Raw genomic sequence first — 13360 nt, forward strand, 5'->3', positions numbered from 1 at the left:
GGCTCAGAACCAGGGGGCAGGACCTTCCTACACTGCTTTGCTGGGAAGTGATGATAGGAGGGAGCAGGGCCATGTTCCCAAAATGAAAGTAGGCAGTACAGCGTGTGAGCCAGTGGCAATTTCTCAGAAGGGTTTGTTCCCAGATCTTTCCAGTTTTCCCAAACAATAGAATTCGGGCTGCCTTTTTGCCACATTTCCTCGAATCCCATCGAAACAGGCGGTAGCACTGGAAGCCAGGATGGAGATGAGCCATTTTCCATGGGCTCCCCACTGTCCTTGAAGAAACAAGGGGGGGTAGTGTGACTGCACATTGGCCCCCAGCCCATCCATCCACCCCCGGATGTGGGTGTGGGTCAGTGTCCTACCGTACAGCATGGCACGATGTGACAGCGAGCTCAGGGCCATCCCATAAACCATCTGAGGCATGGGGGTGGGACAAAGGAGGGGACCATAGACAGCAAGGCCATGGGCAGATCGATATGAGGCCCTCTGCCTCCCTGATCTGTCCCCGTGGGGAAATACTGCAGGGAGGATTTGTCACTTGGGGATGCAGGTGTTGCCACCCATGCAACAAACACTCTTTCAGTTCCAGTTCCAGTTTTTATTTGGCAAAACAAAGTGAACAGTGAATGCAAATGAACTACGGCCCCTTTTATGTATCGTTAAACAGGACAGGAACACTGAAACCCAAGAACAAAAAGTGCCAGCCCTTAGGGATGACTCTGGCCAGGGATGCTGGGAAAGAGCCTGAAGACAAGGACCTTTCTTGCAGGAAAAACCTTTTGCTGCTTCTATTTCCTCTCTTGCATTTTTCTTAATATTCCAGCCTGGCAGAGCAGGAACAGCCCAGACCATCCTCCCCATGTCCAGCCATTGCTCCTGGCTCAAATCTCAGGCTTGCATTGATCCCCAGCTTTTTTGCCTTTTTTTTCCAGGAATTGCACTGGTGTCGGCTCAAGGGCAACCATGCAGGCAGCAAAGCAGATGTCCCCCATCGGCCGCTGATGCACACAGGGTGAGGGAGCTGCCAGGCAGGAGCAGGGACCGCAAGTGGCTTTTGTAGTCCCCATCCCAACCTCATTGCTGAAGGCTCCAGGTAGGCATGGGGGGTGAAGAAGCAGGAATGGGCAGAGGTTTGAGACCTCAGCTGCCTGGTAGGTACAAAGAATCAGGAGCAGAATGGCCAGGAAGCTGCCATTTCCACATAAACCTTGTGAAGGCTGAAATACAGTATGTGTGAGGCCAGGGTCAGAGTGAGCCTGACCTCCATCCCAGAAACACCCTTCCTCCTTCTAACACACGGTCAGACCATCTGGATCATATCCTCGCTGTCCTCCCAGCCACTGATGTGCCAGGAGAGCTCAGGACCCAAAGCAGAGCCTGCTTGGACCCCATCCCCACTGTCTCCCTGTCCAGGAGAGCTCAGGACCGCATGGATCAAGCTGTCCTTGGAGAAGCCCCATGCATGGTGTGAAAAGAAGAGCAAACTGAGCACCATCCAGGTTCACCTTCACAACCAGCAGCTTTGTCCACGTCCCTCTGTGCCGGCACCATGGGCACCTCAGTGCCACACAGCTCCTCCGTGTGCAGGGCCTGGGCGCTGACAGTGACATTCACCTTCCCTGCAGGTGCAGACAGGGAGTTGTAGAGTGAGCAGAACCAGTATAAGCCAGGATCTGGGTGCTACTGGAATACACATCTTTAGTAAAAACATCCCTCTTAATGGCTGAAGGCGAATAGGAGAGGCTGAAGATCTGCCATTCCTGTCTGCACTGTGATGAGCTTGGGATCTTTACCTGATCCCTGCAGAAGTGTAGAACAGCCCTACCCAGGCAAGTAGCAACTGGAGCGAAGACAGAAAGACCTGGTAAGAAAAAGATAGTAACAGCTTTCCAGACACTGATAAAGCATGCTAACCTGTCCTGGAGAGGCAGACAGTGGGGAATGGAAGGTGAAAGATGGAGGAAGTTCTGAGGTAGGAATTCGGATGGAAAGAGTTCACAGGCTCTTTGTACCCTGTGTCCCATTGCTCTTCAAGTCATTGCCCACCCAAAACAGCCTGTGTCCCCTCCCCATAAGGAGTGGACAGGACATCCCTTTCTGGGGTCACTTGTATGGGAGAAGAGAGGCCAGCCCAGCTGGAGGCTCTTGCGACCCATCTCCTCCAGGGTGACGCTGGGGATGCCATGGCTGCTCCTCAGGCTGAGGGCAACGCACACTGGCTCATCCAGATCCATGGGATAGATGTGCACCTTGCCCCCATGCGAGTAGTAGATCACACAGGGGAACCTCACCACAAATCTCCTAGGCAGAGGACATCTCCACAGCGGAGGTGGGCAGGGACCTCCACCAAAACCCAGTGCTCCACAACCACAGGCACTAATCCCTCTGTCCTCACAGGGACAACGCAGCACCCTGAGCACCTCCACCCCAACCAGGCAACCACACTCAGGATGAGGACTGACCCTGAGCACCAGAAGCGAGCTGAGACCACCCACCATCCCACCCAGCATGGACAGATGGACAAGGACAGGGCTTGCGGCCATGCAGCTGCTCTAGCATTGAGGTGCAGAATGCAGAGCAGCAGGCAGGTCAGGGCTGTTCTGGACCCCATACCCAGGGGAAGAACACAGAGGCAAGGTAAGCTCTGAGCCCTCAGTTTAGTCTTCCTCTTCTCCCATTCATCCTTACCTGATGCAGCAAGTAAAACCCAACGAGTTCTCCAGCTGAGACAACGTTTAACCACCCAGTCCCCACCCCTGATGGTTTCAAAGCTCCAGGCAGCCAAACACAACCCATGGCAGCAGGCAAGCAGCAACCCTGGGAAATCAGGTCCTCCGTGTGTCCACTGCTATGGATCATCTCCATGGGATGGTTCCCAACCTGGAGAGTTCCAGCTCACTGCTGCTAATAGTGTTGCCCAGCCCTTTCTACATGGATAGATGATTTCCAGTGTTTTGCAGAATTTCTTCCATTTCTGAGAACAGCAATGATGAGCCCAAGCACTGTGCGTCATCTTGGCCACGGTTTGCCCATTATTTCAGAGATGCTCCACGTGCAGCACGGCCATCCCCCCCGGCCCTCATCCCCCAAGCTCAAGCGTGACACCGTGCACGAACACCAGCTGAGAGAACTCTTTAATTTTGCACCTTCATCTCATTGTTCTGCATTGAGGAAGCTCTTCTAATGTGGCAATTTCCCCCCTCCCCGCATCCCTCCACTCCCCACATGTCCTGGAACCCTCCTCATGATTAGTGCATGAGGACAGCACAACTAGAGGAACCCTGGGCAACGAGCCCATGGGTGAACCACACCACAAGAAATGGAGAAGGGTGTAGCAAGTTCTACCCGGTACCAGATACCCAACCTCCCTGATGTCCCCATGAGCTCTGCCTAATCACTGGTCCCAGTTGTGTCCTCCTCACGCCACATGCTGTCAGTCCTCATGGTTGCCCCAGTGCCTGGGAGCAGAGGAAGCTCCACACGCTGATCCCTGCAGGGATTTGCAGACATCTCAGAGAAGACATCAACCATGATGTTGCGGACAGTCTCTGTCAGCCCCGGGACATCCTTTGGGCTCAGGCCACGGGTTTCTATCTTGGGGAGAACTCGGATGGTGAACATTCCTGGAAATGGAGAGGAGAGGCGAAGGAGGCCAGGTCATCCCACCAGCATCCTCCACCACTGGACGCCTCCATGCACCTCAGAGTCCTTCATAAAGACCTCCAGCCCTCACGCGCCCCATCCCCACAGCCTCTGCAATGGGGCTTCTTGTCCTCAACTTACCAGGGGTGAATTTCTTCTCCTTGGAGCTGAAGAAATCCCAGTATGGAGAAATCACAACGGGGAAAATAGGAACCTGCAGGGGATGGAGTGTCATGCAGGCCCTTCCCCCCCTCATTTAACACCAGTAGGACTCTAGCTCCTGCCATGCCCCAGGTCCCTGCCACCTCCCTGGGCCCTGCAGTTCCCAGAAGACTCTAATGCCCCCCACCCCTCTTCGCCAAGGGCAGTTGATGGAGAATGTTCTGTGAGCTGTGGGAGATAACCACCCCAACTTGCTGCCTTACCTGAGCCTGCACAGCCAGGTGGAACGCCCCACGCTTGAAGGGCAGCATGGATCTGCTCTGGTTCCTGGTGCCTTCTGGAAAAATCCACACTCGGAGCTGCACAGGACAGGGTGAGATGCGAGCGTGGACCCCAGGCACCACCACCCCACCGTGACACCTGTGGTCCTCCCTGAACCCCCTCTACCCCCAGCCCAGTTTCTCCTGCTCACATTTTCACGCCGTATGGTCTTGGCCGTCTGGGAGATGACATCAATGGCATCTCCGGTCCTTTGGCGGTCGATGAAGATGATGCCACTGAGCCAGCAGGCCCAGCCCACAGTGCCCATGTACAGGAGCTCCTTCTTGGCAATGGGCACGCAGCGCTTGGGGATGACCTCCACCATTCCTGGAGGATGGATGGGAAGGAAAGGATCAGCCCCTGCCTCGTGGTTCCCATCACCAGCCACATCATAGAGTCCCAACCCTTTCTCTGCGTTGCACCCATAGCCCCGAGCTCAGCCCAACCCCAAAGGCTGCCCACATGGTGACAAAACCCTCCCCTCCCCTGCACGTACCCATCAGGTCAAGGGAAGCTTGGTGGTTGCAAACTATCACATAGGGCTCCTTGAGATTCAGGTGCTCGGCACCCAACACCTCTATCTTGATGCCATACAAGTGCTTGAGGGGCCGGATCACAGCACAGAGGAGCCTAGGGCAGAGGGACACATGTGGGGAGCAGATTGACACAGAGAGGTGGAAGGAGGTCATGACAAGTGCAGGGAAGGCAAGAACCAGCTCATCTTTGCTCATCAGGGCAATTCAGAATTGCTTCACTTGGCCTAAAGTCAGCAAGAGATGGAGGTTTTATCAGTTGGATGGGGAACGAGGAAGAGCCGTGTCACCATCCAGAAAGGTTTGGACAGGAAGGGTGACACCGGGACGGCAGTGCTGATGAAGGGTGACGCTCAGTATGAGAGTAACGAGAGGAATGGAGGGAGGATGGAGCAACGGGGATTGCAGCACCCATGCTGGAGATAAATACACTTTTGACGTTGAAATGGGGCACTTTCCAACTCATAGCAGCGGAGAGCATCTGTGCCAAGGGTCTCGCATCCAACAGCGAATGCTTCAAATTTAATGCAGAGAGGATGGTAAGGAAAAGCTCAGCACCAGGTAGAGAAGAGAAGAGGTTTGTGGCATGCCCCAAAGCCAGGACTAATGGCAGGAACCCGCTCCAAGCCGGAGGCGTTGTGATTTGGAGGCTGAGGAGGAGGAGATGGAGCTGGGTGTGCTGCAGATGTGAGGTGGCAGTGGGATGAGACAAGGCACCGTGAGTCACAGCTGCATCATGGCAGGGATTTCCACTGAGCCGGAAGTGTTTGCACCAGGGATCAAAGCAATAGGGAATGCACGTGTGTGTGCATCATTCCTGCAAGGAGAGAACGAGGGAGAACGGCTGCACGAGGGGACTGATAACGCAAAACTCTGATTGCAATCCCGCCAAGAGCTCCGGATCTGCCTGCACTGACACGTGATGGCTTGAGCTTGGAAATTCCACAGGCTCGTCTTTCATCCTGACACAATTACATCCCTCCAGTATGCTATCATGGCCAGGAATTCAGCACCAGGGTTGCGTCAGCCCTGGAAGCAACTCGTGTTGCTCAGAGATGCTATCATGGCCACCACCACCCCCAGCTCTGCTGAGCGATGGGGCAGCACCTGGGCATCTCTCTGGGACACCGAGCTGTTGGCATCAGGAAATCCTGGAGTCCTGTTCTCAAAGTGGGATGCACTGCCAGGGATGTGGGCATGTATGTGCATCCTGCTAATGAGTGCTGCAAACCCTTCCGGTCCCTCGTGGCACCCAGCGATGCAATGGCCAGTTCTCCCCTTAATGGTCCTTGATCCAGAGGGGATCAGATAGCCCAGACCCAGCTGGCTGCCCCATCACGGTGTGCCCATTGCTAGCCATGGACAGCAGCACTACATCCCACCACAGTGTGCAGATGCACCACACAGACGTGACCACAGCACTCGTCGCGGCTCCAGGACTCAACTTGCAGTCCTGGCTGTGGATACGACCACAAAACCACAAGTCCCTATGGCTCCATCACCACCAAGCCCCAAATGTTTCCATGCTGGAAGCACAACCCCAAGCCGTACTCACTTCATGTTCTCCACGCAGCGTCCCCGAATTGCCACAAAGGGGGAGAGGAGAGTCGCCATGGTCACGACCCAGATGTTGAAGAAGGTCACTTTGCAGAAGTAGTGGAAGGCAGCACTGTGCCAGTAAAGCAGCACGGGGAGGATGAGGAGGAGCAGCAGCCCGTGGAGAAGGGCCACGTCCATTGTGCCGATGGGGTGTGGGGATGCTGGGGAGCTCAGCCGGCGTCCCCAGAGCTGGGGTGGAGAGTAGGGATGCCGGGAGCAGGGCAGGCGAAGCCAGTGGTTCAGCAGAGCGGTGTGTGGGCGTTCGGGGCTGGTCCAGGGAAGGAGCTGCCCCACACAGAGGCTTGTAGGGCTGGCAGGCAGGCACAGCAGGTGAGGGTGGAGAGAAGGGGTGAGTCAACGCTGGAGACCCTGGGTCATATGAGGAGTCAGTGCTGATATGCATCCTGCTGGGCCACTAAGCACTGCAGTGGCTTTTCACCAACACTTCTTATCTGGGGGGGGGGTCACAGCCCCACTGCCTCATCTGTGCACTCTCACCCAGACCCACCGGTTCCTTTGGCCCTTGGGTTAAAGCCAGCATCCCAGCCGCTCTCTGACAATGATGTGCCTTCAGCAAAACTGCCCTACTGCGTGCTCTCCAGTGCTCCTTCCCCCATTCCTCCTCCCCACTTCTGGTACTGCATGTTTTGAGCCCCGGCCATGGGACACTTCTGTGCTGCTCAACCCAGTGTCACCCCGAGAGGGCTCCAGGGCTCACTTCCACTGCATGTGTTGCAATCCCCATTGCACTATCCTCCCTCCCTTCCTCTCATTATTCCCATATCCAAGATTGGGACATCCCCCGGTGACTCCTCTCTTCCTCCTCATTTTGTCTGCACGGATACACAAAGCGTTGTACATCAGCATGGTTTCACCCCACACTCAGCTCATGGTCTCCATTACATCCCTCATTCGCACCCCACAGCCCCCCACCACCACCTCATAGCCCCCATGGGCACCCCACATGCTCACCCAAGGAGCACACAGCCCCCCTCCCTCACCCCGTTTGCTTGGAGGAAGCCCCACATTCAGGCACAGGGCCAGCAGCCTGGGTTAACGACAGATGCTTAATTAGTGTCAGCAGCGTGCTTTCTTAACAAAGCAAATTAATTACAGGCGATGTGCTGCACTGAGAGCTGAAGGGACTGATGGAGACTGGGGACACCTGGGCTGGCACCATACACCAAAATTGTGCATCCGTGCACCAAAACAGTACACGCACACACCAAAATAACACATTTGGCCAGGCATTTCATCTCTCTCCCCAAAACTGTCAGTACCATGGGGCACCCTGCAAGATCTTCTGGGCTGGAGGATGAGGATGTGCAGGAAGAGCCCCCTTGGGCTGCAGGGTGCTCAGAGGCCCCTTGGGTTCTCAGAGCTGCTCCTCCAGCATGTCGTAGTACTCTGCAGGGGGAAAACACGGACTGAGGTTGGATAGAGGGAGCGGGCAGGGCTCAGCCCCCAGCTGGGCACGTGAGGAGGTCAATGCAGCACCTCCTATGGAAGGTACAGGGAAAAGGTGTTACCTGGTGCTGGTGGGATGTTGGCTCCGACGGTCCCCGTAGCACTGGGGGGTGGAGGAGGTGGCACGGGGCTGATGGAGAGGGATGAGGACAGGAGTGAGTGCCCACCTGGTGTTGGTCCCACATCCCTCTGGTTGTGCCAGAGCTCCCTAGCTACTCACACCTCCCTGTCCTCTGTGGCTGTGCCCAGGTGCCGCACAGCTGCCGGTCCCATAGCCTGATCCTGGAGTGGCCATGCCCAAAGGGGAGCAGAACTGGGATATGGGATGTAGTGGTGATGGAAAACCATGGCTGCCTCCTCCTCCTCCTCCTCTCCAGGCTGCAAAGGCACAGCGGGTATCTGTGGAGAGGAACAGAATCAGATAAGATCCACGCTGGGGGTCAAACCAACACAATGAGCCCCAAAACCCCAAGGAGATCGGAAGGCAGAGGGCACCCATCAGTCCCACCTCATACCTGGGCAGTGGCTGGAGATGGCCCAAACCCAAAGGACACCACTGCTGACACCGCCAGGCTGTTCATCACCACCTGGTGCATTTGGGAGTTCTGAATCATCATCAGCTCGAGTAAATCTGCCGGGGAGCAAAGGGTCTCTGCGTCAGAGAGGGATTAGAGGGATGGGATGGGATGGGATGGGATGGGATGGGGATGGGATGGGGATGGGGACGGGGATGGGGATGGGCAGTGCGGGTGCATCCCTTGGGAGAGCACCAAGGTTTGTCCCTGTGCCAAGCACCAGGAGCCAACCCAGCCCCACACCCCAATTTGGAAGCTCCAGATGGCATTTAAAAATTATTTTGCTCGGGTAAAGCTTTAAAATAGAGATCGTTCCGCCTTTCCTGATTGGCAAATGGGATTAAACATCTGGTCCGGCTGCACACAAAAGGTGATTAGTGGTGCTGGAGGCTGCAGACTTTCCGCCCATTTGGAGGATTGCTGCGGTCCTGGCAGCACACAGGACTTGGCAAAGCCTCCTTGGTGCATCCCCATTAAGACATCCCAATTAAGACATCCTCGTTAAAACGTCTCCGTTAAAACACCCCCATTAAAACAACCCCATCTGCTGCAGGCACGAAGTCCCCCCACAAAGTGCCTGCAAAGCCACTGGTGGGCTGTCCCCAGGGCCCTGCTGGCTTCGTGCAGGAGTGATGTGGAGCTCGCCCTTTTCTCCCTGCGATTGGAGGTAGGAAGACACGAGGATGGTTTCAGCACGGGGCTGCAGGATGGCCGTGGTCACGCACCTCCCCGTAGGTGTGGGGGTCCGGTGGGATGGGCTGTGGCCACGGGAAGCTGCTGGATGATGGTCAGTGGCTGCGGGGACATCGGCACAGGTGGGAACTGAAAGAGAGGAGGGGGAGAAAAGCCCCACGGATGGGGGTCTGGAGGAGGGGGCAGCTCACACCGGGCCCCTCTTCCCAAGGGATCGTGCCTGCACACACTGCCCCAGGGGCACGGCCCCACGGAACCTCCTTGGGGTTCTGCACAGAGCATTTGCATCTTGCAGAAAGCCGATTGCAAACCAAAGCCTGACTCCATCCCCTCGCCTCCCACCCACCGCATTCTCCCCACCATCCCCTGGGCTGATCTATGGGGCTCACCCTATGTGGGATGACATAGGTTCCTGATGCAGCATCCCCCCAGACCCCGCTGGCACTCCCTGCTGCCCCAAGCTCCATGGCCAGATGAGCAGCACCTGCAGCTCGTGCTCGTTGCTATAGCTGCTGAGGGCAAACAAACCCTCCCAGTGGGTTGGGCTGCTCCAGGTGTAACCCCGGGTTGCTTCTCCCTGCTTTTGTCCCCAGGACACCGCACCCACAAAAGGGGTGGCACTAAGGAGGGTTGTGTCCCCTCAAAGGTGATTTTGTCTCTGCAGGGAACCGGAGCTGTGGGTTCTTCCTAGCCCTGTGCACTGGTCCCAGTGTTTTGGAGCACTGGTGCCAGGACTCGGCCCCACCGTGGGCCCACCAGCATCATCCCATGGCTTTGGCCAATTTGGTTTAGGAGTCTTCCCTAAAATCCCCCCATCCCAAAGCTCCATTCCTCAAGGCCACCCATCGTGGATGGGGGGAGATGCCTCTGATCTCAGGGAAAAGCCACCTGGGGATGGGGATGGGGGCTGGTGGGACGTCTTCTCATGCACCTGGCTCGCTGACTGGGATGTGTTGAAAGGCGCCACCGAAAGCTGACAGAAAGCAGCTGGAGGCAGCAGTGAGTCCCCATGGGGCCGGGTGGCACCTGCACCTGGGGCAGGTTTCTATGTGGGAGCACTGGGAGGGGTGTGGGGATGGGGTTCAGCACTGAAACTGCACCCTGCGGCCATGGGATCTTCAGCCTTGGAAGATGAAGATCCACCTGCCCCATGGATGTCCCACGGCCCTCAGACATTTGTGTCCTCACCGTGCACCTGTGGGGTCTCCGTGGGTGCAGGATGAAGATCCACCCACCCTACAGTTGTCGACTCTGACCCCATCCATGACCAAGGCACGGTGCAGTGGGGACCACTGCTCAGCTGCTACTTTGGACTTGGTGCTCATGGATGGCCAAACGTCCTCTAGCATTCAAACCCACTGCAATGTAATTTTTTCCCCACCCTCTCGATGTCCTCTGGCATCTTTCCTCTGCCCCCGTGAGCTCTTCCACTGCCCTTCCACGTGATTTTCTCATCAACATTCAACCCAAATCTCCAAGTGTCCCCTAGCACTGATCTGGGAACATTTCCTGCAGCCCAGAGCCAGCTCTGCTCATGAAGTGGGAACAGATCCCAGCAAAGCCCCAAAACCAGAGACACCTCCATATGGCAGGAGCAAAGTCAGCTGCTGAGACTCCAGCCCTTGGCTCTACAGGGACCATTTTCTACTTGATTACACTTTACTCCATGTTCCTAATTTCTCCAGGCCCCTCTGGATTGTTTCACTGTCTTTTGTTATAGCTCCCAAATTCCCATTATTTGCACATTTGATTACTGTGCTGATTACCCCCTGCTTCTGGCAGAGCCCTGCGTGCTCTGAGCACAGCCTGCGTGTCCGTCGTGCCTGTGCTCATCTTGTTCTCATCTGCAAGAAGGATTCAAGCACTGCAGCAGAAGACTTCTTGCCATGGTAGGACAAGGGGACACAGCAGGAATTCCCTGAGACCTTTCATTGCATCCCAGTCCCCTTTGAGGGTGTTACTGAGACAAACCCAGTGTCAAGCCACTGTAGGTCCGGTGCACCCCAGCCCCAATGCGTCACAACACAGGGCAGAAGCTGGGGCTCAGCCTTGGGCATTTCTTGGGGAATGTCTGGGATTTCTTGCTCTGGAATCCCAAATCTTCACCTTACATCAAGCTCACAGCCTGGACTTCAGCCCCATCTCTGGCTTAGGGTGGGCTCCACCTGCAGCTTCACTTTGGGCCATGGCTTTGCATGGGCCCTGCAATGTCCCTCATCACTTCCTATCTGGAGAGACCCCAAAATGAGGAAACACAGACAGCAGGGATGCTCAGCCCTCTGGTCCTGTGGCAGTCTCACGGTGGTCCCTTGGTGGTCCCGTGGCAGCCCTGTGGCAGCTCCATTCCATTTTGGTCCCATGGTGATCCCATGGTGGTCCCATTTTGGTCCCATGGCAGTTCTACGGCGGTCCCACTGTGATCCCATGCATGGCGCTGCTGCATCATCGGAGCACAGAGGCTGATTTCCCACTGATCGAAGCCAACCACCTCTCAAACTGGGTGCCACCAGGTGGCACCAAAGAAACCAGTTCTGTGGGGACACCTGGGTGTCCTGGGGCCAACACTCCCCTCCTTCCCCCCTCCACTCCACTGTGCCAGCATAAGTGTGGGCTTATTTGCACCCGGAACCATTTTATTTGCTTTCAGATCTCTGATAAAGCCGCCACTCATTGCTTGTTTCCGTGCTGTTGGAAAATTAAATGATTGAAATTGGGTGTTAGCATTTTGCTGGAAACTATGAGATGGTAATGAGGCTGTCCGGGTCCCGGAGGCTCTTTGTGTCAATAGAACTGCAGGATCAGAGCTGTGCCTGCAAGAGCAGCATCGGTCACTCCTAATAACACCGCACAAATGGCTTTAAATATTAAGGGCCTGGTTGCTTCCTTTGCATTTTTTAGCTGTATTTGTGCTACCGCTCCTTTGGACGACCAGGTGAACTGTGCTGGGTGCTCAGTACAACCATTCTGCTCTGGTTTGGCAGTCGTTATCATCAGCTGAGATTGCAATGCCCCATTGCACTTTTCTGAGATTTCTAGAGGACGAGGCAGCCTGCTGAGGGCTTTGGCCAATGCACAGATGGGGCAGAGTTCGGGTCATCCTGCCTGCCACGCACCCAGCCCGCAGCCCTTCTGGGTAAGCAGAGGCATTTGGGAAGGGATTTTGGGGTGTCCCCCCATGGTAAGGACTTGCAGGAACGCCCCTGCCCTGTGTGCACGCATGAATCAGGCCATGCGTTGTCACAGCTGCCTGCACACCATCGCAGCATCCCCTTTGGGATCCCCACCTTCTTTGCCCCCCTCTGCACCCTGCCTGCACCCCGCTTCCCCAACCCTTTGGACATCAGGTTTCCAAGCTCAGCAGCATCCAAGTAGCAAACAAGAGAGCTCTGCAGCCCCGCTGTGCATGCCCGACTGGGGAGGCCGGACCCCAAGGGGTGCAGATAACGGGGTGGTGGGGCAGTGCCAGGCTGGGTGATCTGTGCATTCAGCCCCGTGCATGGGGAGGGGGAGCGGAAGGCGGAGCCTGCACATCGCCGGGGCTGTGACATTCAGTCTGGCTGAGAGACGGAGCTGTGGGCAGCGCAGGGACAGCGGGGCTGGGGGGCACAGGGAGAGGGTCAGGGACTCTGTAAGGGACTGAGCATCCGCTGCGGGAAAGCGGTTTGGGGGGATCTGGGGGAAGGATAGGGTTGGGAAAGAGAAGGGAAAGGGGTGAGGGGAGCAGGGTCACTGCTGGAGCCGGGACCCCGTGCCCAGGGCCATGAGGGAGGAGCGGGGCCGTCCGCAGCCCCTCGGGGACTGAGCGGGGTGGCACGGGGCTGCCTCCCACCATGGGGTGCCCGTGGTTGAACCCCGGCTCCTGCGTGCTGCTGCTGCTCGCCCTGCCGATGCTGCAGGTAAGCGTGTCCCAGGGGGGGCATTACGGGGGGACGGGGTGGCGGTGCCTGCCTGTGGCACCGTGGAGAGTGTAGCACCCACAGTCCTGGTGGGGTGAGCCCAGGGGGTCAGGAGTCCCCTGCACGTCCATCCCACCCCGGGGTTGTGACACCAACTCAGTGTGGGACAAGGTGGCTCCAGAGTCCTTGATGGGGAGGAAACTCCACGGAGTGCTGTGGGGTGGTGGCAGTGCTGCTGTGTGTGTTTTGGTGATATGGGGGATTGGGAGAAGGGATGGGGGAAGGAAGGGAGGAAGGGAGGGAGAAGGAAAGAAAGAAAAGGGAAAGGGAAAGGGAAAGGGAAAGGGAAAGGGAAAGGGAAAGGGAAAGGGAAAGGGAAAGGGAAAGGGAAAGGGAAAGGGAAAGGGAAAGGGAACGGGAGATGAGGAGAGGAGAGGAGAGGAGAGGAGAGGAGAGGAGAGGAGAGGAG

At 56.5% G+C, this 13360-nt stretch overlaps 2 protein-coding genes across 2 annotated transcripts; both read right to left on the minus strand.

The window, feature by feature from the left end:
* Positions 1-3393: 3393 nt before the first annotated feature.
* LOC122167877 (1-acyl-sn-glycerol-3-phosphate acyltransferase alpha-like) lies at positions 3394-6398 on the minus strand. The gene is made up of 6 exons (XM_042832760.1): positions 6217-6398; positions 4625-4758; positions 4280-4455; positions 4071-4166; positions 3787-3859; positions 3394-3626 (listed from the first exon to the last, which is right to left on the minus strand). Exons 1-6 carry the CDS (start codon positions 6396-6398, stop codon positions 3394-3396), a joined length of 894 nt encoding a protein of 297 aa, XP_042688694.1.
* Positions 6399-7635: 1237 nt separating this feature from the next.
* Positions 7636-10256, minus strand: LOC122167878 (proline-rich protein 29-like). Its single transcript, XM_042832761.1, has 7 exons — positions 10184-10256; positions 9385-9479; positions 9028-9124; positions 8243-8358; positions 7948-8126; positions 7790-7857; positions 7636-7667 (listed from the first exon to the last, which is right to left on the minus strand). The coding sequence occupies exons 1-7, from the start codon at positions 10254-10256 to the stop codon at positions 7636-7638; spliced, it is 660 nt and encodes a 219-aa protein (XP_042688695.1).
* Positions 10257-13360: the final 3104 nt, after the last annotated feature.

The sequence above is a fragment of the Centrocercus urophasianus genome, unplaced genomic scaffold (genome assembly GCF_019232065.1).
Source record: "Centrocercus urophasianus isolate 14NV4802_14NV808 unplaced genomic scaffold, USGS_Curo_1.0 seq_396, whole genome shotgun sequence".
Taxonomy (NCBI): domain Eukaryota; kingdom Metazoa; phylum Chordata; class Aves; order Galliformes; family Phasianidae; genus Centrocercus; species Centrocercus urophasianus.

Bases quoted from the DNA above. Each gene is read 5' to 3' on its own strand.
- LOC122167877 (XM_042832760.1), bottom strand. From the start codon at position 6,398: ATGGACGTGGCCCTTCTCCACGGGCTGCTGCTCCTCCTCATCCTCCCC. The intron at 4,167-4,279 runs GTGAGCAGGAGA...TGTCCTGTGCAG, and splicing joins AGACCATACGGCGTGAAAAT to CTCCGAGTGTGGATTTTTCC. The intron at 3,627-3,786 runs GTAAGTTGAGGA...CTCCATTTCCAG, and splicing joins GGAGAAGAAATTCACCCCTG to GAATGTTCACCATCCGAGTT.
- LOC122167878 (XM_042832761.1), bottom strand. From the start codon at position 10,256: ATGGGGTCAGAGTCGACAACTGTAGGGTGGGTGGATCTTCATCCTGCA. The intron at 8,127-8,242 runs GTATGAGGTGGG...TCCTCTCCACAG, and splicing joins CATCTCCAGCCACTGCCCAG to ATACCCGCTGTGCCTTTGCA. The intron at 7,668-7,789 runs GTAACACCTTTT...TTCCCCCTGCAG, and splicing joins CAACATCCCACCAGCACCAG to AGTACTACGACATGCTGGAG.